At 39.1% G+C, this 27,339-nt stretch overlaps 1 protein-coding gene across 2 annotated transcripts in view; it reads left to right on the forward strand.

The window, feature by feature from the left end:
* CFAP54 (cilia and flagella associated protein 54) overlaps positions 1–27,339 on the forward strand; it is a 324,342-nt gene that overhangs the window by 270,328 nt on the left and 26,675 nt on the right. For both annotated transcript variants that reach the window (XM_068971780.1, XM_068971781.1), the window contains 2 exons: positions 15,404–15,510; positions 18,410–18,551. In XM_068971780.1, coding sequence (XP_068827881.1) covers positions 15,404–15,510; positions 18,410–18,551 — 249 coding nt within the window. The remainder of the gene's footprint in view (positions 1–15,403; positions 15,511–18,409; positions 18,552–27,339) is intronic.

A 27,339-nucleotide genomic window follows, 5' to 3' on the forward strand; every position in this document is an offset into this window, starting at 1 on the left:
CCTATATATCTTTCTTCTACTGTTTTTTGTTAATGTGTGTATGTGTTTTCTTTTCCTAACTGACTTCTTGAGATAGATGTTTAGCTCAATATTTAGTCCTTTCTTTCTTAATCTATGCATTTAAGGCTATCAGTTTCTCTCTAAATTTTGCTTTGGCTTCATCCTACAAGTTTTTATTATAGTATTGTCATCATCTTTCAGTAAAAAATAACTTTTTAAACTTCCAATATGATTTCTTCTTTGACTTACAAGTCATTTCAACGTTTCTGAAATTACAAACTATATGAAGTTTTTCTCGTTATCTTTTGTTATTTATTCCTAGATTATTTTGTTCTGTGTTAATAAAAAAATATTCCATATGATATTCTATATGAAACTTGCTTTTTTTTACCAGGAAATGTTTATTGTATAAATATTCCACTGCTCTTAAAAAGATGTGCTCTCCTCAGTTGTTGAGGCAGTGTTGATATATGTGCAATAGGTCAGTCTGTGTAGTCTTATTCAGGTACTCTGTATCCTTACTGACTTTTCTATTTTTGTTTCGCTTCTTATTTTTTTTAAATCAAGAACTGTTGACCCTTGAACAACATAAGAGTCAGGGTGCTGGCCTTCCACACAGATAAAAAATCTATGTGTAACTTTACAGTTGGCTTTCCACATCCACATTTGTGGATTCAGCCAACCATGGATTGTGTATAATAGTATAATAGTATGTATTTATTGAAAAAAATTCTCATAAAGTAGGACCTGTACAATTCAAACCTATGTGTTCAAGAGATTTTACCATTTAATTCTGTCACTGAGATTGTTGTTGTTTTAGTTTTTTCTTGTCGTTCTGTCAAGTTTTGCTTTATGTAATCGGAGGCTTTGCTCTTAGGTACAATCAGGTTGACAAGTGTTGTGACTTCTTGGTGATTTCAGTATTTTGTCATTTTGAAGTGACTTCTGACCTTTTCATAAGAATGCTTTTTTCCTCATAAAGTCTGCCTTGTCTGATATTACTAGAGGAAAATGACTTTCTCGTGGTTATTATTTTCACAGTATTTCTTTTTCCAGCCTTTTGCTTTCAACCCTTTTTTGTCCTTGTGTTTTAGTTGCATTTTTAAATAAAAATATATGCTTGGATATTTTAAAATGCAGTCTGACAACATTGTATTTTGACTAGCAAAGGTAATCCATTTATAGTTAATATAAATGCTACTCTATTTGTTTTGAAATCTACCATATTATTTTAAACTATTACTTCTCTCAGTTTTCTGTCTTTCTCTCATTTTGGGATTTATTATTTTTCTCATTCATTTTTACTCTCTGAATTTTGAAATTATGCACGTTTTTGCTGTGCTTTTTGTGGTTACCCCTCAGGACAACATACATACTTACCAATTTTAAAGTCAATGAATAACGTCTTTATTCCTGTAATGACTTATATTATTGTACATTTTCTTTTTAGTAACCAAGATAATATTATTTTTATTTTATACAAGAGTTATTTTCCTTTAGAATTTTCTATATATTCAACATTTGCTTTGCTTTCTATTCCCTCTTGCATTTTAGACTTTCCATTTAGGATCACTTCTTTCTGTTGAAGTATATATTTTGAAATTTCTTTTGGTGAGCATCTTCTGAAGGCAGACACTCTCAATTTTTGTTTGCCTGACAAATGTCATTGTTTTACATTATCTAGGAAATAAGTTTTTATGGAGTAGAGAATTCAAGCTTGGAAATTATTATCTTTTAGTACATTGAAAGTGTTACTTACTCATTTCCAGTGTTGCTCTTAAGAGTCAAATTGCTGTTGCTTTAAAAAATATTCTGACTTCTTTGATGAACCACTTTGGAGGCTGTCTTTGTGCAGTTTTACCTGGAATGGTCTTCTTTTTATTTAGTTTGCTTTCGTTAGTGTAGTGGTTAAGAACACAGGTTCTAGAGCCCTCAGAATGGGACAGATAAAACTCCTGTTTTGAATCCCAGTTCTGTTATTATACTTGGTAATTTTGTGACCTTTGGTAGATGAGTTAAGTTTTCTGTGTCATGAGTACCCCAGAGATAATTGTGTAAACGTGTTAGTCACTCAGTTGTGTCTAAGTCTTTGTGATCCCATTGACTGTAGACCACCAGGCTCCTCTGTCCATGGAATTCTCCCAGCGAGAATACTGGAGTGTGTTGCCATTCCCTTCTCCAGGGGATCTTCCTGACCCAGAGATCAAGCCTGCGTCTCTTATATCTCCTGCATTGGCAGGCGAGTTCTGACCTACCAGGAAAGCCCTAATTGTGTAAACGTAACCTAACTTATATGCAGAGTACATCATGAGAAACGCTGGGCTGGAAGAAGCACAGGCTGGAATCAAGATTGCTGGGAGAAATATCAATAACCTCAGATATGCAGATGACACCACCCTTATGGCAGAAAGTGAAGAGGAACTAAAAAGCCTCTTGATGAAAGTGAAAGAGGAGAGTGAAAAAGTTGGCTTGAAGCTCAACATTCAGAAAACTAAGATCATGGCATCTGGTCCCATCACTTCATGGGAAATAGATGGGGAGACAGTGGAAACAGTGTCAGACTTTATTTTTGGGGACTCCAACATCACTGCAGATGGTGACTGCAGGCATGAAATTAAAAGACATTTACTCCTTGGAAGGAAAGTTATGACAAACCTAGATAGCATATTCAAAAGCAGAGATATTACTTTGCCAACTAAGGTCCGTCTAGTCAAGGCTATGGTTTTTCCAGTAGTCATGTATGGATGTTGAGAGTTGGACTGTGAAGGAAGATGAGTGCCGAAGAATTGATGCTTTTGAACTGTGGTGTTGGAGAAGACTCTTGAGAGTCCCTTGGAGTGCAAGGAGATCCAACCAGTCCATTCTGAAAGAGATCAACCCTGGGATTTCTTTGGAAGGACTGATGCTAAAGCTGAAACTCCAATACTTTGGCCACCTCATGTGAAGAGTTGACTCATTGGAAGACTCTGATGCTGGGAGGGCTTGGGGGCAGGAGGAGAAGGGGACGACAGAGGATGAGATGGCTGAATGGCATCACTGACTTCAGATGGCTGAATGGCATCACTGGACATGAGTTTGGGTAAACTCCAGGAGTTGGTGATGGACAGGGAGGCCTGGCATGCTGCGATTCATGGGGTTGCAAAGAGTTGGACACAACTGAGTAACTGAACTGAACTGAACCTAAATAGTAGTTGTTATTTATTATTATGTAACTTTAATATTATTACACTATTTTAAAGTGTAATAACTTCAAATATACATGTGATACACTCAGTAAGCATCATTTTTAAAGCACCTTTTAAAGTGTACCAACAATATTTCCCTAGAGATGCTTCAGGTGCCAATGTTGTACAGAAGAGAGTATAATCTGAATAACCAGCAAAACTGAAGTGTATAGCAAACAGGAGAAAAAACTTAATTCTTCTCTGAATGCTGTTTAAAAATTTGTATCACAAGCATAACTCATTTTAATGTTTATTATCTTTAATTCTGTATCTTTATCCACGTCTATGTTCTTACATGTGTATAGATGTTTGCAGTAGGGCTAACTGGGGAGCAGGAGGAGAGGCGGGCAAGTATTTGGGAGCAGTTCAGTATCAGTGCCTGAAATCTTTGGAGTCGGACCAGTGATTCCAATTCTGGGAGTCTTGAAGAGGGGTCAAGCTTTGAAAAATGGGACAATTGGTCACTATCACTTTTTGCAGAGGAAGCTTCCACTATAGCATTCTTTTGATTTCTGCTGTCTCTAAGAAGGGCCTTTGGCTCTTTCCCATGAAACATTTCCCGTATATTTTTGCCCTGTTCAGCACTTTTTATCTTTTTTTTTTTTTTTGCCTCCTGCAATGGACTGCTCCTGCACTTCCCAGCTCTTGAGTGCTGTCCCCTCTAGCAGTGCCTCTGGTAACTTCTGCTGCTCCTTGACTCATGTGACCTGTGTCAGATGGTAAAACCTCCAGAGCCCACCCTTTCTTTATTCTCAAGCACAGCTTCTCCCAACAGCCCCTCCATTCTGCTTCTCTAGGCTGGCAACCTAGGGCTAACTCCGTGTCTGTTATCTATCCCTCCTACCCATACAAAAAAAGAGAAACTTTAACACCTCACTTCCCAGAAACATTTAAAGCTGTTTCTCATATTTTGAAAGTACTCGCCTTCCCACCCTTTCCATGTTCAATCCGTGCCAGATATTCCATATGCATTTTAAAATGAAAAATCTGTGGTCTCTTTTGGGGGAATTTAGTGCAGTAGTTTTCAAATCACCATTCCAAGAATCCTCATGGGTCATGGAGTCAATAGAGTGGGTCACAAGTAGTATTTTTTTAAAAAAGAAATTAAATATAAGAAGGCAATATCAGAATGCACCACATACAGTAAGTGGAAGTGTTTTCTGAAACATTTGTTTCAGGATAGATTCTGTTAAAAAGAGCATTTCTAGATTGACGTTCAGCATTCTGAAGAATTTGTTTACTGGCTGACAAGAGAACCAACAGAGTGATAAAAGAGGATTTCCATTCAGAAAGGGTCTGGAAACAGAAGGCTGACATGGTTGGGAAACAGATTGTTTACCCCAACAGTTAGTTTTAAGAAATGAGGAACAAAGCATAAAGTTCATTTCACAAGGCTATAGAAATATCACATCCCTATCAGTCTAGGGCAGGATGATCTGGGGGAGTTAATGCTAAGACTGCATCTGTGGCTGATAATTAGAATAACAAGGTTTCATGCATCAACAATCACATATGACAATTAGCATGGACCCATGAACTGGTGTCAAACAGAGATTAGAAATGGAGCACCAACTAACAAATTCTAATTTAAACAGGTTGCTTGAGTAATTTTTGAAAGCCACAAGCAAAGACACAGAACACACAGTTTTCCTATCTTAGTTCAGGGACATTTTTTTCCACCTTTGACAATAAGTATGTATGTATTGGGTCATGATAGAAGATGCAGTGGCTGCCATAAATCTCAGCTACACAATCAGGAAATGCTGATTTAGGAAAGCTAGATGTTCTCAAACCTAAGAGTCTATGTTTTCAGAAGATAATGCTGAAATTTGTTTGATGATTTAAATATTGTATGTGAGCATTCATCTATTCATTATCTTAGACCTTCAGTGTAGAGTTTAATGTTGGAAAAACTGGGTGAAGCTCATGAAACCCCATGAGATGATACAGGTATTCTACTTCTTTAACTTCACAACAACTCTATGGGATAGGTACAGTTGTCCCTCAGTATCCACAGGGGATTGGTTCAGAAGCCCCTCAGATATCCACCAAAATCCAGAGATGCCCAGTCCCTTATATAAAATGGCAGGCATGTGTGCTAAGTAGCTTCAGTCATGTCTGACTCTTTGCAACACTATGGACTGTACCTCACCAGGCTCCTCTGTCCCTGGGATTTTGCAGACAAGAATACTGGAGTGGGTTGCCATGCCCTTTTCCAGGAGATCTTCCCAACCCAGGGATCGAACCTGCACTTCTTATGTCTCCTGAATTGGCAAGCAGGTTCTTTACCACTAGTAACACTTGGGAAGCCCCATAAAATGGCATAGCATTTGCACATACACTATGCACATCTTCTGTATACTTTAAATCATCTCCCCATACTTATAAAACCTAATATGATGTAAATGTTATGTAGATAGTTGCCAGAACATGGCAAATTCAAATTTTGGTTTTTGAAACTTCCTGAATTTTTAAAAACATTTTTGATTCACAAGTTGTTGGATCCATGGATGCAGAAACCCTGGGTTATAAATTATGCTATCCTATTTAAAAGAATTACCTTTAGTAGAATATAATAGAACCACACATGTTATTCACTGAAACTTCTTTACAAGCAAAGCATCTTTTGAACCATTTCAGTGTCTCCTAAGGACAATTACTGAAGAGACTGCCAGAGCCTATCGTTCTAATGAACCTCCCAGACTCTGGCATTAAAAAGCATTGTGAAGAATGGCTGATTTAGACAGAAGACTGCAGGTTAGCCTTAAGGAGTTATAACCATGACCAAAGGTTTGATGGTCCAAATTTGTCTCAAAATTACACTTTAGGGTCTTTAGCTTTAAAGCACCTCATATTCTTGCTATTTTTAGCACCCAGGGTAACCGGTAGGATGCTTTAGATCACAAGCCAGCCTATTTGAGGTTCAGAATGAGACTGGAGTTATGTTTATAACTTGATCAGGCTCAAGGAATGCAACCCAGAGCAAGTAGGGCAGGGGAGGGGCAATAAAGCTTCAGTAGCTGGCCCTTCCTTTTGTCCTGTGAGACCTAAGCTGGAGGGATGCAAACGACTGCAAGGGCTATTGTGTTGAAGGCAGTTGCACAGCCCAAGGCATGTTCTTCAGAGGCCATGAAAGTGGTAGGCAGACAAGCATGATCAAGTTAAAGAAGTCTGATCAGGCAAAGCTTGCCAGACTCCATCTGGCAAGTGAAAACACAGATTTGTACAGAGCTAAAATAGTTCTTGGAGATAAGTTTACTCAGAAGCCCAACAAGTCTGGGAACAAGAAATACAGAGCTAGTGCTCTTTTCTGGAGGTTTTTATACCCCTAAGAAGAGCAAGACACTATTTCAGGGTCCCAAACAAACAGGCTATGCATTCAAGACAAGCTGAGGCCTAGCTGGATAGTAAAGGATGAGTTAGGATTCCTGGGAAAACTAACAAGTCTTAATAAAAGCAGAAGCTCAATGTTATTAACTTGGATATTGGGAGTACTATAACTAAGATCATGCAGATGCCCAGGACCTCCCCTGAGGTATTCTAGATTCTGGGGCTTGTTGCCTAAGTGATTAACTAGAGTTGCTCCTGCATATGGGGCCCAAGATTACCTCCAGCTTCTGGGAACTGGGGAAGACAAAAGCTGGATAAGTGAGGCAGGAACTGGCATCTGATAGTCCCTGGCCCTTGCAGAGTGTGGTCAGGAACCAATACCACCAGCACCCCTGGAAGCTTATTAGAAATGCAGAATCTTGAATCTCACTTTAGCCTCACTGAATCAGAGTATGCATTTTACTCGTACATTCTAAAATGTATGCACTTTCAAGTTTGAGAAACACCAGTCTAAACTGGTGCTACCAATGCACTTACACTCTAATGATGACTCTCCAAGAAGTATTCTATTGCCAATTCATATAGTGGGCTCCACTGGTAAACTCTGATTTCTTTTGGTCCCACCCAAGTCAAATGTCAGAACTGAAAGGAAGCTAGAATACCTAAGCAACATTCTCATTTTACAGATGAGAAACAAAGTTCCATAGGGGTAAAATAACCAATGTCACAGCTCATTAGTGACAAAAAAGAATGCAAACCTAGGTCTTTTCACTTTAAATGTTTATTTCTATGTAAAATGCATATAACTAATTGCTTACTAACTAATTAATAAAGAATTTATTGAGTGCATACTGTGTGCCAAGCATTTTGTTGGGTGATTAAGACATCAAGATGAGGAAATTACAGACCACCTCAATCTAATGGAAGTGGAAAGTAGATTCTTCTTTCACTGTTCCTGGGCTGTAACGACAAGACAATTTTTTTTAAAAGTAAAGTATAATTGATTTCTAATACTATATTAGTTTCAGCATAATGATTTCATATTTTTATACATCACAAAACAATCACCATGAAAAGTCTAGTTACCATCTGTCACCATACAAAGTTGTTACAATGATTGACTATATTTCCTATGTTGCATATTATATCCCTCTGACTAATTTATTTTGTAACTGAAAGTTTGTAGCTGTTAATCTCCCTCAACTATTTCACTCAGCCCCCAACCCCTCTCCCTCTGATGACCAGAAGTTTATTCTCTGTATCTATGAATCTGTTTTGTTATGTTTCATCATGTTTTTTAGATTCCACATATAAATGAAATCTTGTCATATTTGTCTTTCTCCATCTGACTTATTTCACTTAGCATAATACCCTCTAGGTCTATCCATGTTGTCCCAAATGGCAAGATCTCAGTATTTTTATGGCTGAGAAATATACAATTTTCATTGGCATGTATATAATTTTGAATTAGTGTTTTTTGCAGAGGTGGGATTGTTGGATCCTATGGTAGATCTATCTTTAATTAAAAAAATTTTTTTTCTATAGTGGCTGTACCAGTTTACATTTCTACCAGGAGTGTTTCAGAGTTCCCTTTTCTCCACATCCTCATCAACACTTGTTATCTGTTGTCTTTTTATAATAGCTGCCCTTTTAGGTGTGAGGTGATATCTTTCTGTGGTTTTGATTTGTATTTCCCTAAAAATTTTTGATGCTGAGCAATTTTTCACATGCTTGTTGACCATCAGAGTGTCTTCTTTGAAAAAATGTCTGAGATCCTCTCAGATGTCCAGTTTTTAACCAGGTTGCTAATTTGTTGCTTTTTTTTGAGGTTGAATTGCCTGAGTTCTTTGTATAGTTTGAATGCTAATGTCTTACCAGATAAATAATTTGCCAGATTCAAAAAAATATTGCTAAGGCCAGTATCAAAGAGCATAATACAGATGTTTTCTTCTAGAAGTTTCATGGTTTCAGGTCTTACATTTAAGTATTTAATCCACTTGAGTTTGAGTTTATGTGTACATATAGTGTGAGAATAGTCCAGTTTAATTCTTTTGCATGTAGTTGTCCAGTTTTCTGAGCACTATTTATTGAAGTAGTCATTTTCCCATTGTATATACTTGCCTTCTGTTGTAGATTAATTAACCATATAGGTGTGGGTTTATTTCTGGGCTCTCTATTCTGTTTCATTGGTCTCTGTGTCTGTTTTTGTGCCAGTTCCATTCTGTTTTGATTGATATAGCTTTGTAGTAGGATTTGAAATCAGGGAGCATGATATCTGCAGCTTTGTTCTTATTTATCAAGATTCAGTTCAGTTCAGTTGCTCAATCATGTCCAGCTCTTTGCAATCCCATGGATGGCAGCACACCAGTCTTCCCTGTGCATCACCAACTCCCAAAGGCTACTCTAACTCATGTCCATTACATTGGCTGCTATCCAACCATCTCATCCTCTGTCATCCCCCTCTCCTCCTGGCGTCAATCTTTCCCATCATCAGGATCTTTTCCAATGAGTCAGTTCTTCACATCAGGTGGCCAGAGTATTGGAGTTTCGGCATCAGTCCTTCCAATGAATATTCCTTTAGGATTGACTGGTTCGATCTCCTTGCAGTTCAAGGGACTCTCAAGAGTCTTCTCCAACAACACAGTTCAAAAGCATCAATTCTTTGGTGCTCAGCTTTCTTTATAGTCCAACTCTCACATCTGTACATGACTACTGGAAAAACCATAGCTTTGACTAGACAGACCTTTGTTGGTAAAGTTGTGTCTCTGCTTTTTAATATGCTGTCTAGGTTGGTCATAGTTTTTCTTCCAAGGAGCAAGTGTCTTTTAATTTCATGGCTTCAGTCACCATCTGCAGTGATTTTGGAGCCCCTCAAAAATAAAAACTCTCACTGTTTCCATTGTTTCCCCATTTGTCCTAGTTCTGTGAAAAATTCCATTGGTATTTCAATAGAGATTACATTGAATCTTTAGGTTTTCTTGGGTAATATGGTCATTTTAACAGTTTTAATTCTTCCAGTTCGTGAACACAGTTTATCTCTCCATTTGTTTCTGTTGTTTTCAGTTTCTTTTTATCAATGTCTTATAGTTTTCTGAGTGCAGGTCTTTCTTTTACCTCCTTGGTTAGATCTATTCCTAGGTATTTTAATCTTTTTGATGAAATTGTAAATGGGATTCTTTACTCCTTCTGATAGTTCATTGCTAGTGTATAGAGATGCAACATATTTCTGTATATTAATTTTGTATTCTGAAACTTCATTGAACTTCATTTATATTAGTTCTAATAGTTTTTCTTGTGGTATCTTTAGGATTTCTATATATAGTATCATGTCATCTTCAGACAGTGACAGTTTTACTTCTTTCTCTAAAATTTGCATACCATTTATCTTTTTTTCTTGTCCGATTGCTGTACCTAGGACTTCAAACACTATATTAAATAAAAGTGGTCATAGTGGGCATTCTTGTCTTATTCCTGAACTTAGAGGAAAAGCATGATGTTAGTTGTAAGTTTGTCATATATGGCCTTTATTATATTGTTGAGGTATGTTCTCTTTTATACTCATGTTGTTGAAATTTTTTTCATCATAAATGGATGTTGAATTTGTCAAAAACTTTTTGTGCATCTATTGAGATGATCATGTAATTTTTATTCTTCAGTTTGTTAATGTGGTGCATCACATTGAATGACACTGCGTCATCTTGCATCCCTGAGATAAATCTTGGTTGATCATGATGTACACACAAAACAATTTTAAATATAGTATTCCTCAGTGTTTGTAAAAAATCACATCACTTTTTTTCATTGAAAAAGCCTTTTCAGAAGTGAATAAGGAAGCATTGGAAAATTTTTCATGGGTGTATTACCTCCTGAAAAATCCAGTCCTGGATATGTAAGGGGATATAACTTTTCCCTGAGGGCAAAAACAAGTTGGGAATAGAACTAAGCACTGTTCTCAACTGAAAACTAAGTGGATTAGATGAGAACAGGCTGGGGGATCAGATGGGAAGCTGGTTTGGGATTAGCAGCAGATCTAACAGAATATGGAAAGTGAGGTACCCAGGTCAGGTTAAGGAGCCAGGATGATCATGGGACTACAAATGACAACAATAGTGCTCTAGATACTGCTTAAAGCAATTCACATTGACTCAGTCCTCACACTGATCCGTTGGATGAAGATTACCATATCTTCTACTTTACAAATGAGAACACAGAGGCATAATGTTTTAATAATTTTCCCAAGATCACACAGCCAGTAAGTGGTGGAGGCAAACCCAGGCATCCTGGCTCCAGAGCTCAGGCTCACAACAACTCTGTGAGTTTAGTGCTTTATTATTTAATTACAGCCCTATTTTATTCAAGTTAATTTTGACTTCAGGCTTTTATACTTTGAATCCAATTATCTATGCCAGGCTTCAGTTAAGTTCAGTTAAAGAAGTCTTCAAATTGTGTTGCAAAACCATTGACAAGTATCAGTTTTAGGAGGGAGAGTGTCATTTCCATAATCAGGGGTTAAATATAAAGCATGGCTTCTATTTAAAATTTTCAACATGCTTTGGGGAATTTGATTAGTTCTTAGCAGATTAATGGAAATTTCAGAAATATAAAGATATTAACGTGTAGCAGGTATATGACTGAGTTGTTTGCTATGCACCTGAAACTATCACAGCACTGTTCTTCAGCTATACTCCAACACAAAATAAAAAGTTAAAGGAGATGCTGTAAGCACTACTAAAAAAGTACAAGATATCACTCCTGTCCTCAGAGATTTTATATGCTAGCCTGGGAGTCAAGGTTAACAAACACAGACTGAGAGCAAACACCATAAAGCACTGTGAGATCTTGAGCTAATCTCTCGGATTCATTTCATTTTCTTTTCAGAAATGTTTCGTCAAATTTCCCAAAGTTTGAAAAGTCAAATATTTTTAATGAGTAAAAAAGAACAGTTCTCTGTCTAGCTCTCCTTCTCTGTGAATCTCTCTCCTCGGATGCAATTGCTTCAAACTCTTTCAATTGTTTTGTTTGGTTGTTTTGCTTTCTCCCATTTAACTAAATTATGTGCTCAGGTAATGATTTCTCAAGTGATCAGCCTTACACACTCTTCTTCTCTGCACATTCTCCTAACTGAGTCCTATCACAATTCTTAGACCATAGTCAGTGTTTAGATTATGACTAGGTAAATATCACTCACTGCTGAGCCAAATAAGGTACTGTTTCCTTTCTTGTCTTCTTTCCTGCAGTGGGGTGGGGGAAACCTGCCTCACTTTTGTTTCACTTAGTAGTCTCTGTATTTTAGAATCTCTTATTCTTCCTAAGGTTTCAAATAACTATACAGTCCTTCTCCATGTGGACAAACTCATCAGCTTGTCTCTTAGTTCCTTTTTTCTTTCCTTCAGAGACATGCTTCAAACTGGACCAATTACTTTCATGGCTCAAATATCATCTTCAGAGCCCACTCTCCATCCTCCTAATAATTCCTTTCTGTCTGAGTTGGATTCCCTCACTCCCATGTTTCTCTCTGTCTTGGCTTGCTCTCTCATGTTAAAGGAACACATCTTCCATCTTCCTGAGAAAGAATGTGCTGGAGGTTCTGGTAATTCAGAGCTCACCACACTCCACAAATTGCATCTATGGAAGGCTCTAGTAAAGAATAAAGCATGGCAGGATGAAGAAAGTACAGATAACCATTAGAGAGACTCAGGTACCCAGGAGGAGCTGCCTGGTCCTCTCAGTTACATGGGACGCATGCTATCTATGGGTCATGAACCACTGAAATATGGTGAGATATGTTGGTTTCAAGAAAGCTGCTGTCTTACTTAGGAGGATTCTTTCCTAAGTCTCTGATCATGTAGTCAAAACCAGACTGTGGGGCCAGACTCCATGAGAGAAGTGATGATAAAAATAGACTCCAGATGTAAGTAATCAACATGTGTATTTTCTACAAAAAAAAAAAAGTGCTGGTAAGCTGACACAGGCAGCCTCCTGGTGTGTTTCATACCCAAAAAAAGAGCTGTGTTAATTACTTGCTAGTACATTCCATTCAGCTTTGGTCAAGGAACAGTTCCATGATTTCAGTCCTCTGAGATGGTTTCCAAGGTGGTGATGGATTGAGATTATTCCTGCACTTACATAGGAAGTAAAGAGACCTTACATACCTGACAAAAAGGTCATCATTTTAATACTTAATTCACTGTTGTCTCAGCATAGAATTCTAGGTTGAAAATTATTTTCCCACAAAATGTAGGAGGCACTCACTGTTCACTGCCTCTGGGAATTCTGCTTTGCTGTTGAGAGTTGTGTTCCCATTCTGATTCCTAGTTCTTCATTTGTGACGCCTTTCCTCTGCGAACTCTGGGGATCTCCCCTCTGTCCCCTGCGTTCTAAAGTTGCATGGTGCACCTTGGTGTGGGTATTGTTCTGGATCCTTAGGGTGCCTCTTTCAATATATGAAGTTTATTCTTTGGTTCATGTAGATTTGTTTCTTTGATAATTTGCTCCCTCTAATGATCTCTGCACTTTTTGGAATTTCTGTTTTTCAGATATTGAGTCTATTAGATTGAGTGTTTACTTTTCTCATCTTCCCCTGCTCCCCACCATTTATGTTGTTAAATTTAGGTTTATTTGGGGGGAGATATATTTAACTTTATATTTCAGTAATCTTTTATTGATTAGTCATATATATATTTTTAAATTTTTAATTATTATTATTTTTTACTTTACAATACTGTATTGGTTTTGCCATACATTGACATGAATCCGCCACGGGTGTACATGAGTTCTCAATCCTGAACCCCCCTCCCACCACCCTCCCCATATCATCTCTCTGGGTCATCCCAGATCATATATATATATGTTTTTAATTTAAGAGTGCTTATTCTCTGTTCCATTTTAATAGCATTGTGTTTTTATTTTGTAGATGCAACATTGGCCTTTTTCTGTCTAAGGATATTAATTATGGTTTCATTGACATTTTCTTCTGCTCTCTTTCCTGTATCTGATTCTCCAAGTCCCTTTATTACGTTAGTTCTGGTCTCTACCTTTCATTTCATGTCTAGTGACCCTTGGCTGTTCACTCATGTTTGAGAAAATGAGAATCAGATTTAGTCAGGCTTATGGACTTTTGGCCTCACTGCAGTGTAACTGAGCTAGCAATTTCATTGGAGGATCCTGGAATGTTAGATCTGAAGTTCTCTTCTCTTTATCTGGTAAATTTTTCCAAAGAGGATCTTTTAGATTCCTGCTTGGTTTTCTACATTCTGGGTAGGGGCTAGAGTGGGATAAAGGGATGCCTCTTATTCAGAATACTGACTTTCACTTATCAATCTTTTCAATTCAGCCTTTCATTCCTGGACTAATGTCCTTCCTGAGCATAGATCTTTTTCTAAAATTTTTAATTGGAGGAGAACTGCTTTACAATATTGTGTTGGTTTCTGCCATACATCAGCATGAATCAGCCATAAGTATACACATGTCTCCCCGCTCCTGAGCCTCTCTGCCACACCATTCCACCCCTCGAGGCTGTCACAGAGAGCCTGATCTGAGCTCCCTGCATCACAGAGCAAATTCCCACTGGCTTTCTATTTCACATATGGTAGTTTGTATATTTCAGTGCTACTCTCTCAGTTCATCCCACCCTCTGCTTCCCTCACTGAGTCCACAACTCTGTTCTCTGTGTCTGCATCCCGTAGCTCTCCTCTGATTTAACCTCAACAGTGAGAAAAGTGAAAGAAGTTCAGCCAGCGTAGAAGAGGCAGGAAAGGAGAAAGGGAGTCTCCTGGTTGCAAGGGCTCCGAGAAGGGATGGGAGGGAGATTATTCCTGAGGCTGTTGAGGTTCTTGGTCATGCTTGTCATCGGCAGCCCCTCTGAGGCCAGGTGGGACACCACCTTTCCTCTCTGCTGACTCAGCTATTCTCTTCCAGGTGCTTTCACAGCGTTGCTTCTGTCTCTCATCTACTTCATTTTCTCTTTTGCTTCTGTCTTTGTGAATTTATGACTTTAAGAAATTTTTTAAAGACTGCAGGATCTTAGTTCCCTGACTCCTCATAGGGATCAAACCTATGCCACCCGGGGTGGAAGTGCAGAATTCTAACCACTGGACTGCCAGGGAATTTCCCACATCCCTTTATGCTCACTTTAGTTTGACTAGAGAGGAACCAGAGGTAAATGAATGTACTTAATTAGTCAATTTTGATCATCAACTCTGGGGCACAGCTTTCTTACATCTAAAATGAAGGACTTAGAGTGGACCACCTCTAAGTTTCTCTGAATCTCAAATGCTGTGAATTCATTATAAAGAGGTGCCGTAGAGTGTAGGACTGACTCTAAGAACTGTCAAGAGTTCAAACATTAGGTAAATTACTAAAGCACGAGTCATTAGGAGATGTTTCATCTTAGAGGTGGGGACTGAAAAATTGTGTGTGGATTGCATGCACGAAGAGAAGAAGGGAATTGCCTGAGTGAACAAAAGTAGCCAAGACCACCGATGGGGAAAGGGGCATATTGAGAAGGAACAGGAAACCAAGTTGGATAGTCACCAGGTATATATTAGAACTTGTTGCAGAGGACCTTCAAGGGCTAAAATTTAAACTTAACTGCAGTATGAAACGTCAGTCTTCAAAAATAATATAATCTTAGTACCAACTAGCATTTATTTTCATCTCATAACCTTTGCACAATTCTTGTTCATATCATTTCTCTTTAAAATGATTTGGGGGGAAAAGCTTCATTTTTTCTCTTTCAAAGAAAAGCCTTTTAAAGTATAATGACATTGTTTTGAGAACCAATGCTGTAGTTTTTGAGGTGGAGTGTAATTTTGATGTCACATTTGAGATGTCTTTTCATTTTCTTGCAGGTTTTATTGTTGTATGCATATAATATGAAGCCCCTGAATATTTCTGATGTTGCATCTACTGCTTGCAACAGTGTGTACGTAGGCTCTTTCTGGGTTCCACTAAAAAGGCAAGTAAAGATGGATTATCTGCAATTCTAACCTCTTTGCTGATGTTTTCATAAGGTTGGCTGTTTCAGTAATATACAAGGTAAATCCAGGAAAACTTTTGGAAGACATTTTTGGAACAATCTTCCTTTTACTTAGAGAAGTATGATATTTCAGTGGTTAAGAGCATGAACTCTGACTTCAGTCTGCTTTGGTTCACATGCCACTTGTGGCCTTCCCTATCTTAGTATCCTTGACCAGACTACTTAACTTCTGTGTGCCTCAGTCTCCTTATCAATAAAATAATAATAATAATAGGACCTAGTATTGCTGGAGTATTGTGTTGGAGTATTGTCCTAGTATTGTGGGGTTTCCCTGGTGGCTCAGAAGGTAAAGAATTCGCCTGCAGTGTGAGAGACCTGGGTTTGATCCCTGGGTTAGGAAGATCCCCTGGAGGAGGGCAGGGCAGCCCACTCCAGTATCCTTGCCTGGAGAATCCGCATGGATAGAGGAGCCTGGTGGACTGCAGTCCATGGGGTCGCAGAGAGTCGGACACGACTGAGCAACTAAGCACAACAAATTATTGGCGTAACAGTTCCTAGTACTTCATAAACAGATCACAGAGAGTACAAAGATGTTGTCTGTAGTTTTGCCTGTAGTTTAGGGTGTGTTTAAAAAATAACTTAATGTGACTCTGTATTAAGATGTAATTAAGCCCAAACTCCATCCCCATCCTAGCCTCATCCTTCCCTCTCTGCCCAGTCCTATACGTTGGCCAATCCTATCGGTTCCCCCATCAAAAGTCTCTGCATCAACCACATTATTTACCTCCCTCTTCATCCTACAGTGGATGGAGACTCTTTAACTTTCACTCATGCCAGGGTTCTGTCTCTTCTAATTTCACCTTATTCAATTCCTTGTTTGTTTTCAGTTTTTTTCTTTGCTTAGTTAATTTAGTTGTGATTCCACTATTTGTTACTCTTGTGACCTTAAGCCTAACCCATTTCATTTTCTCATTTCTGAGATGGAAATAATACTTTGCCTTTGGGGGTTATTCTTGGGATCAAGATAGACAGTATATGCATACGTGTCACATGCATGTATCATATATGCATATACTTTGTAAAACCAAAAGCACTGGGCAGATGTCAAGTTTCTTCACAGCCTCCTGCACCTGTCAGCCTCGGCTCCTCCCCCTGTTCACCACCTACTAAGTGCTCAGTGAATGGAGACTTGGTGCTTCTCCGTCCTTCCGAGGAGAGTCTGGTTCCTGCTTCCTGATTTCCATTTGCAAAGACTTCCTGGCCTCACCATGAAAGGGAATAAAACAAGAGATGTTTCAAGAGCTGGCATACTTTCAGTCATTCAGTCAACTTTCTTTTCCATTTTTTGTTTATTTTCCAGTGAAATGGCAGAAAATCTTAGACATAAGACTATACCAGCACCATTAAGCCACAACAGTGGGAAATCATGCTCCTGCCTTTGTTGTTGTTCAGGTCACTAAGTCATGCCCAATTCTGCTCTTACCTTGTACATCCAAAACATAGCAGGATTTATTTTTTAGAACTGCATGATGAAGAAGATTATAATTTCTGCAGAACAGAATGTAATGAAACTGACAGGATTCTTTTTTTATAAACTACAAAACGCTCTTGATTTTGGGGTGTTTATGATCAACAGTAGGGTGACTACAGTTAGGGACACACCCCTGTCACTGAGGCTCTTATCGGGGAAGGTAACTGACAAATGTTCATCTGATTCATCCCTTGGTGATACAGTGAAAACAGACTATTTCTCTCACCCAGGGTAGAGTTCCTTGTGTTTCTATGGGCCGGTCAAGACAAGGGCAGTCTACAGGGAGTTGCTCTTGTTAACCATCCTTTAGAAGGCAAAGTAAGAGGATGCTGTGGAACACTGGGGAATTGATGTTCCTGCATTTGTTCCTGATGTCATTTTGGTTTTTTGCATCATCTACTTCTATTACATAAAAATTTCCCTCCACCCCTGGATAGAGACCTGTGGATCCATGCACATTTATGCACACACCTGTTCTCTGCATGCCTGGTTCCTAGAGTCACCAGGAGCCCTGCAGGTGGCTATTTGCTTCCTTTCACTGTCATTGCTTTTCCAGCTTCTGACCTCATTCAGTTAACTCCTGGCCTTCAGCACCTCCACAAGTCACTGGACGGTGACTCCAGAAGCTTTCTGGCCTCAGTGTAATTACCACTGTGTCCTCTGCCCTCTCCCTCGGCTTTTGCTTTTCCTTCTTTCTTGATTCTTCTCCCCACTCCCCACATGGTACACGTCCCTGTGTGGGCTCCTTGATTGGTCTCTTAGAGCCATGGCTGACTTGTCCTAATTCTGAGCTTCAGACCAGCCAGCCAATTGGAGATGGTACTGAGTTTAAGCAGGAGTGGATCTTTTGTCACTACCTGGTGTTTCTTTGCCCATGTAGATATTTATTTCCTTTGTTTTCATCTTAAGCAATATTTTGGCTATCTACATTTCTTTCCTCACTATGCCTTTGTGCTTGTGCTGCTGTGCTTAGTCATACCCATTTCCTTGCAACCCCATGGACTATAGCCCACCAGGTTCCTCTGTCCATGGAATTTTCCAGGCAAGAATACTGGAGTGGTTGCCATTTCCTCCTCCAGGGAATCTCTATTATGCCTTTGCCAGTTTGTAATTATAAATCTGACTGAGTGTATAACTAAATCAGAAACATCATACAGATAAGAATCACATCTCTTGGCTCATGTCTCTTGAATGAAGGAATAATTGAATGAGTGATGCTTGGGGAGGCAGTTGCCAGAAACCTAAGTGTTAAATAACTAAGGATTTATTTTACACATATTATTGATCCTGGGAATAAATGAATGCCTTTCTCTTAAAATAAAATGCTTATGTGTTTATTATTTTTAGAGTTATTTCAGTTCATGAGAAACTATCTAATCTTACGCAAATTGCTGAAATATCATTGCCAACAACTCCTAAAGTTACTTCAAATGAAAATTTACGTGAAGTAGAGGAAACAGAGGAGAAATCAATTGATGCAGAAATGGAAGTAAGTTAAATGGAAAATTATATTTCAGGATGGATGCCATTATCCATAATCATTTTTATTATTTTTTACTTTGTCAGAGCAGAACTAAACGTAGATAACTTAACATTATCTATGTAACTAAACATAGATCATGTGGCTCTTCTGGCCTTTACTTTCGCTACTTAGAGAACCAAATATGACCCAACTTTTGGACACATAAGTAATGTTTCATTCAAAGCTCTTCTAATACTAAGAATCAGATGGTAATGAAAACAAGGCCAACCAAGAGAAATTATTCAGATATCACCATGGCTCCTAAGGAACAATGCTCTATAGCTTTATAATGTTGCTTTTAATTTCTCACTCTAATATTTGAGCATTTTTATTATGCAAATAATATGTGAAGAAAAATTAGAAAATATAGATAAGCATATATCTTTCAGACTTTTTCTGCACATCTGTATTTTTCTAACCAGAAAAAAAAAGCCATATTAACGTTATAATGTGTAACTCATCTGATTACAGAGTTGAGTGGTTTTGTGATGACTGATGTTCATGTTTTGGAGGAAAGGGTTATTTCTCTTCTATTCCTTCTTTGTTCTAAACCCATTTAAAAATGTGACAGAGAAAATGGATACTGTATATGGAGATGTCAAAACATCAGCATTGTTGTTGATAAAACTGATTAGCAAACATGGCACTGGATCTAATGCCAAATAAGCTTATTACCATTCCACCCCTGAATTAACTAGATTTAGTTATCTAGCATACTTGTGTGACCATCGGATTTCCACCACTCCCCTCCTGCCCCTGGAAGGCTGACCACATGGAGGAGCAGAGAATAATAGTCCTGTAGGCAGGGTGCCTCCAAAAATGTAAGCAAAGATTGCCTTGATGGGACTGAGCCTAGTGCACTCTGTTGCTTTTCTCAGACTCATCAATCAAATAAGTGACTCTGCTCTCCTGGCTAGGTCTGAAAGAAGCTACAAGTGTCCCTCCTTCTCAGGAGTGGAGTGGAAGTTCCTAATCCTCTATGGAAAAATGAGAGAATCAGAGAATGTGTGTCCTCCCCTAACCACTTGCTCTTTGAATTTCCATTTGTACATTCATCCAGTTTCTTGAGATATATGTTCCCTAGTTACTACAGCAAATTTTTTTGAAAAAAAAAAATCAAATAGATGGACAAGGTTTAAAATGAAAAGGGACGGTTTCCTGCCCAACATGTCCACAACTTGCAGTCCTGCAAGCAGTCCACTTGCAACTCTTTCAGCTGTTCCTTTTGTTATTTAGTTCCAAGTCTATAAATAATTTGCAGAATCAGTTGCAAAAAACAAGGCAACCAATACAACTTCAAATCCAAGTGAGTCCACTGAGCTCCATGGCTCCTCACACCAGCCTCCAGGCTGGCAGAACATCCATTCTCTGGAGCATCTCCAGGCACTGGGCTGTGGCGAAGAAAGGGAACACATCATAGCCTGGCTCTGCAGGTTTACATCATGTCACTTCCTCTCACATGTCATTGGATGAATAATTCACAAGCCATGCCAACAATTCTGCTACCAACTTGGCAAGAGGAAAGCCAGAATAGTTGATGAATAATGCTAATGAGAGCCAAAAATAATTAGTTTTCTCCCTTGATGTATCAATTCCATATAGTATCTATTGATTTTACTATGATGTGTAAGGACTTGAATCCCTTATACTTCTCAACTGTTTCTTTCCCCTTCCTTTCTAAATACTGTTATATCACAGAATTTAATTAAGCCATCATTCAGTGTTTACATTATTATAACCCTCTAAACAGTGTTCACAGTTTAGTGGGTACTGTGGTTATTTTCCTTTCCTGTAGAAGGTTTGATTTTTCCTCTATGTTTTTCTTTTTAGCTTCTCTCTGATCATTACATAAGATCTGTCATGTTCATCCATAAACCTTTTTACCTAAGCATAAATACTTATGTCTCAACTCTTCTTTCCCTTCCTGGAGGCCCCTCTCTGACTCTGGTTAAGGACTGGTCACCCCCAATGCCGGTAGCACAACTCTAATTCTGGGACCTCCCTCTGCTGCTTTTCTGTTTGAATTCCCAGCCACTTGGGTCCCATATCTGTTTGACTTCTTTGTTAGCTTTTAGGATCTTTTGTTTATTTTTGAACTGCTGAATCTTTTTTTTTAAATTACTTTTTGCTATTTGATATTTAATTGGTTACCAATAAGAAAACATTTTTAATTCTTAAAGAGTATTATTGGTATCATCTTACTTTGTTTTCTTGTTTACCTCATCTTCACACCAATTATGGGAAAGTGCAAAATCTAGCAACTCTCCTGATCTTTGAAATATACATGTGGGTGTTTTTCAGTCTAAATTTACCACTGAAGTGAATGAGTGCATTTTTCCCTGTTGTGACAGCACCAGTCCAGCTGTAAGAGGATTATCAGGCAAGAACAGTTAGTCTTTGCAAAGAAACAACTTTCCAGAGTTTGTATCACCTGTGGTCTGTGCCTACATTCATCATAGAATTGATGGCTTAGAATTTTAGTTGCACATCCTTTACAGGTCCTCAAATGTTATGACACAAATTACCAGATGTTTAACGATAGCAATACTATCCTGAGAAATTACAATAAATCTCCTGGTAGATCAGATACCTCAAGCTCATGAGATTCATATATGTAATTCTTTTCCTAAAGTGCGTTGTTGCCCTTTCACATCTGTTTTCAAGAACTCATTTTTAAACTTCTTTCATAAATCTCTTACAATCATAGTTTTTTAGTCATGGACCAAACTTAACAGGTTGCTGTCCCTGAGCCATAACCTAGACTACTCTTTGCTGAAATTGTCCTTGAATCCATTATTATATAGTTCCTAAAAGGAAAGTGATTGTGTTTCTCCTGAACCCATTTGTCTTCCCAGCTGACATTGTCTGAGACAGGAGATTGAGTGTCCATAAGAGTAAGCATTCTAGGTTGTGCTCTGCCACTCAGCTTTACTACCAAGGGTTAGTCACCTAATCTTCTCTGGGACTAGTTTTCTCCTTGTCTCTAACCATGATCTTTTCACTCAGATACCACTGAGATGAAGAGATGGCTCCTTGCTAAGAATGAGTCATCAGAATTTCCCTGGGAGTCAGATGGCAGTATCAAGCTCATCCCCATGAGCCCAGCTCCTGAGTCAAGAAGTTGACTATGAATACAAACAACTTAGGAATAAACAGGGAAAGTGGGGGCATTTGGCAGGCAGAGGGGAGAATCCAGATGACCCACCTTGCCTGAGTCAAGTTTTGCATCTTGCTTTCATGTCCTGACTAGAGTGGTATATATGAGTGGCTCAGTTCTTGAGAAGAATAAACTCATTTCAGTCCTGATGTTCTCATCTATGTTTTTGAGTTTGTTTTATTCTCCAACTTAAAAATGTCTCTTCAGCTTTAACTAGGGCATTTTGAGATTTGTTCCGGTTCTGGTAGGCGTTTATATATGCAGGAATGTCACAAAGTGAGGAAAAAACTAATACTTTTAGTGTAGGTGAATTAGCAAACAAATTAATTCACAACATTTGAAAGTTGTGAAATATAACGTTTTATTTTTTCCAATATACTAACCAACATGTAAGGGACAAAAGCACCTAGGTTCTGGGTTATACCAAATAAATTCCATTGACTAGAATCTGCTGGTTCGTTGTCATGACAACCTTCACTTGGAGCTAATTAGAATTTAACTAGGACACTTGAAGAGATCGATTCTGGTTTGAAATTGGACAGGATTTCATAACCTCTATAATCTATTTACTTCTATCACAGTATAGATTTTTGGTGGGTTGTTAAACATAAAGGTTCAGAAAATGTGCCTTTGGTTGATACGGGAGGTAGTGAATCTTGTTGATATGGGAGGTAGTGAATCTTGTTATGTTTCTCATTCCCTTCTTTTTTTTTTTTTTCTTTTTTCCCCTCCAAATCCCTATGGTCTGGAATAAGCCAAAAACTTAAGAACACAGATATTAATTTAAGATGTTTTGGGAGGGCTACAGAACAGGTGTTCCAGTCACTTCTGGCTTGAAAACATGTCCTTCTTCCAAAATGAACAACACTGGCTCTGAATCATTGGGTTATTTTAACCTGTCATTCTTCACTTTATGGGGTATCTTCAGGGCATATCAGGTGCTTTAAAGCATAGGAAAGATACAAACCATTCTGATTTTAAGACAGAAACACCTTTTTGGAATGATAACAACATAGTGATACAGAAAGCCTAAAATATATTTACCAGGTCATCTAAAATGAGTTTTGTAAATATGTGTGGGACACCTGATTGTATAAGGCAATTAAAGTTAGTTAACATATCCCAAATATCAAAGTACTGTGAAAACAGAACAAAATACAATTAAGCATTAGCATGAATTAACACATTATTTTTGAGAGACTGGTATGTGCAAAAATTTTCTAGGCTTGAGGAGATAAGAACATACTGAAATCAGTACAATTAAGTCCCTGTCAGGAGGAGCTTAATCACTGGCTGAGTATGGTCATAGGTACCCAGATGTTGTTCATAATGAGCCCAGCTGCCTGGTGGCCTTTAGCAAGAAAAGTCTGGCATTCAAAGAAACATAAATTTAATCTTGAAAACAGTTGAAAATACATCTAAATCTTTATGGAGCCTCTCATAAGGACATCCGAGAGGGAATCCCTTCATCATGTACAGCATATCTTCTTTTAAATCTCCTTTTCCCAACTGCCTTGTTCTTTGGCTTCCCTGGCTGCTCTCTAACCTCTGAACCTTTCCCTCCAGCCCAGGTGGTGCTAGTGGTAAAGAATCCACCTGCTAATGCTGGAGATGGAAGAAATGTGGGTTCACTCCCTGGTTCGGGAAGATCCCTGGAGTAGGAAATGGCAACCCACTCCAGAATTCTTGCCTGGAAAATATGAACAGAGGAGCCTGGCTACAGTCCACAGGGTTGCAAAGGGCTGGACATGCCTGAGCAACTACACATGTACTCCCTCCAGCTCAATCTGCATGGAGTGTTTTGTCTCCTCAGCTTCCCATTCTGGCTCAGCTCTTGATTACTGAGGTCGTCTTGTCTCTCTGACACCTTCCCGTTGTCCTGTTTCCTCCATTCTGGCTGCTACACTTACACAAAAGGGCACGGTTGCTAGAATCCTTCCTTCTCAATGGGGGGACTGTTGATGGCAACTATTCTAATTTATCATTTAAACAAATCTCATTCACATAGGGGTGTGTGTGTGTGTGTGTGTGTGTGTGTGTGTGTGTTAAAAGAGAAAGCTGAACTAGACTTGGTCCTTGCTCCAGTAGCTCAGGCAGCATTCTGTTAGCCTGTAGACTGAAATAAAGACCATGTTTCTTTGCCCCCCCAAATACCCTGTGCCCCCTTACTATTGTATATTGTTTTGGCCATTCTCTCTTTCTGTGTCTCTTCCTATCTCTTGACTTTGAATTCCTTTGCTCAGGGATCAACTTCATCTTTCGAAGTTCAATACCTCGCCCAGTAACTGACACAGTGCCTCTTCAGTAGTTGCTCATGAAACTTCTCACTGGAGACCTATGGAGAGCACCTACTCCTGACCAAGGATCCAGCAGAAGATGAGATGTGAAGTCATGGAGCTGGATGTTATATCAGGGTGTCAGGGGTGCACGGTGAATGTAGGACCCTGGGAAAGCAGGGCTGGGTGAGGCGTGGGGGGTTGGAGACAGTGGCGGCAGCACCCAGAAAAGCATCCCGTGACCCATCCTGAGATTTGCTAAGATAACCCTGATGGCATGTGGAGGAGGGATGTGGAAAGCAAGAGTTTGGAGGACGGAAAGCAATTCAGAATGTTTTGTCTTTTTCGTAAAACTGGTGAATGACCATGAGAATTTCAAAGTCAAAATGTTGGCTCTGTTAGTTTTGTAATAACTCAGAGGCATGCCACTCATAGAATCAACAGATGCTCCTTCTTAAGGGGGAAATGGCAAATATTGAGCAAGAGATCGTCTGTGCCCTCCCAGCCCCCCTTGCCAACTGCAGCATCCCTCTGGCAGCCTTCCCAGGAATTGATGAGCTTAGTGCTTCCCTTGTCTTCATTTCTAGGCAGAAAGGTCACAGGAGGTCCCTCACAGCCCAACAGCGAATCAGCCAGTTTCTGACATGTGTACATGGTCTACCTGAAATAACACCAAAGAAATAGAATGTTGTTGAGGCAAAATTTCTGTTCACTCTGTGTTGAGACAGACCATGGAAGGCATTTATCAGGAAACATGGTGTCTCCATCTGTTATATGAAATGTTTAGTGGATACAGACAGTGTCATTTTGCTTGATAGCTCTTGATGAAATCATGACAGCGGCCCATCACAGCTATTATTGCAACCTTTTGTATAGAAAGAAAACATACTTTAACCAGTTCTAAGAACTCAATTAGAAACATAGAAATAGGGACAAATAAGAATATGTAAGAACGCACTCCAGGATGTGTGTTGCCCCATCTAGCAAAGGGGACTAGACTGCAAATTTCAGCACAGAGAGCTGGTGACGCCCGATGAGTGCTGGCTCTCCTGCTGCCTTCCACCCTTTCTGGTCCCATGAAAGCTGCCCTACTTCTAGTCACAATCACTTCCTGCCCAATTTGAGAAGCCTCCTAGCTAATTTCTTTCTCTTATCTCTTCCTAGTCTAGCTAACCTTTAGACAGTGGCCAGATGGCCAGAATTATTAATATTTTCTTAAAGCAATCGTTATCCCCTCAGTCCAGTGCCTCTCAATTTCCTAAGCAACAAAATCCAAATTCCTTACATTTACATGTCCTGTTCGGAGAAGGCAATGGCAACTCACTCCAGTACTCTTGCCTGGAGAATCCCAGGGATGGGGAAGCCTGGTGGGTCTTTGGGGTTGTACAGAGTTGGACAGGACTGAAGCGACTTAGCAGCAAAAGCAGCACACGTCCTGTTATAAGTATACCTCTCAGTCTTATTCCTCACCACTCTTATCACCAAGCTTCCAACACACTTCTGTGGTAAAGACCATACCAGGATCTTTATGTTCCTTGAGTATCTGCTGTTACATTGCTTACATGGCTCCCTCCATCCTTGTCCCCATCCTTTGCCAGCTACTACTTTCTCATGTCTCAATTCCCTTTCTCCAGGAAATATTCCCTGTTCCATATACATATTACTCTCTCTCCCATCTCTAGGCTCTTATAACATGTCATAGCTACCCATGTTCTGACCATGCTCTACTTGGCATATTATTTAGTCAAGTATGAATCTTTTTTTTTTTTCAGCTCTTATATACTTTGTGAGGACAGGGTCTGTTTCTTTATCTTTGTGTTCCACAGTGCCTAGTAGAATGCCTCAGATATATTTGTTAAAGTGAATAGAATTAGCTAGGCTTTGGAACTCCAAATTTTGATCTTTTCTATGTTCCTGCATTTGTTAAAACTTGAGTTCAATTGTTTCTTTATTTTAAGGCTTTTAGCCAGCCTTGGTGAGTGTTAATTTAAAACTGAATGCACTTTGATCATTTTCATATTTCTGGATGTTAGCACATGTACGTACTAATACTACTGAAATAAAAGCAAATTGTTGAAAGATGTGAGCAACACTGTGAGATAAGCATAGTTTATCTCTGACAGTCTTATAATCATGACTCCTTTAGTTGTAAATAAAGAAAAACTATCAGTACTTAAACTAACCCAAATGAAATAGGTTTGGTAAGGAGGCAGTGTTTGGCAGGGCATGGTCAGTAAGCTCTTGCATAACCAAGGACCAGGGACAAAACACAGCAGACCCCACAGAAAATGAAACGTGGAGAGTCGGGAGCCAAGAGTGCACATGGACCCACAGGGGCATAAGTTCTCTTTTATCTCTGTTTCCTCCTCTTACTCATTATGCATCTAGTCCATGGGCTGCCTTTTCCAACGCCTGTTGGGACCTCTCAGCTCATACAGCCAGTACTGCTGACAGCTCTCTTCTGTTGTCTTTCCTTATGTAAAATCACAATGGTGGAGAATCTGATTGGTTCAACTCTCTTGGGTCCAGTGTCCACTCAGAAACACAGCTGTGGCCATACAGTGGGCCGCAGCAGTGTCCTCAACAATGGACTGAGGATGATACTGACTCCTCCTCTTTTTTTCTTAAAAAAAATTTTTTTTTACTTTATTTTTCTTTACAATACTGTATTGGTTTTGCCATACATTAATATAAATCCACCATGGGTGTACATGTGTTCCCAATCCTGAACCTCCCTCCCACTTCCCTCCCCATACCGTCTCTCTGGGTCATCCCAGAAAGCCCCAAGCATCCTGTATCCTGCATCGAACCTAGACTGGCGATTCGTTTCTTATATGATATTATACATGTTTCAAAGCCATTCTCCCAAATCATCCCACCCTCACCCTCTCCCACAGAGTCCAAAAGACTGTTCTATACATCTGTGTCTCTTTTGCTAAATTCTTAATTCCATATATATGTGTTAGTATACTGTATTGGTGTTTTTCTTTCTGGCTTACTTCACTCTGTATAATCGACTCCAGTTTCATCCACCTCATTAGAACTGATTCAAATGTATTCTTTTTAATGGCGGAGTAATACTCCATTGTGTATATGTACCACAGCTTTCTTATCCATTCGTCTGCTGATGGACATCTAGGTTGCTTCCATCTCCTGGCTATTATAAACAGTGCTGTGATGAACATTGGTGTACATGTGTCTCTTTCAATTCTGGTTTCCTCGGTGTGTATGCCCAGCAGTGGGATTGCTGGGTCATAAGGCAATTCTATTTCCAGTTTTTTAAGGAATCTCCACACTGTTCTCCATAGTGGCTGTACTAGTT

Source organism: Capricornis sumatraensis, chromosome 4 (genome assembly GCF_032405125.1).
Source record: "Capricornis sumatraensis isolate serow.1 chromosome 4, serow.2, whole genome shotgun sequence".
Lineage (NCBI taxonomy): Eukaryota > Metazoa > Chordata > Mammalia > Artiodactyla > Bovidae > Capricornis > Capricornis sumatraensis.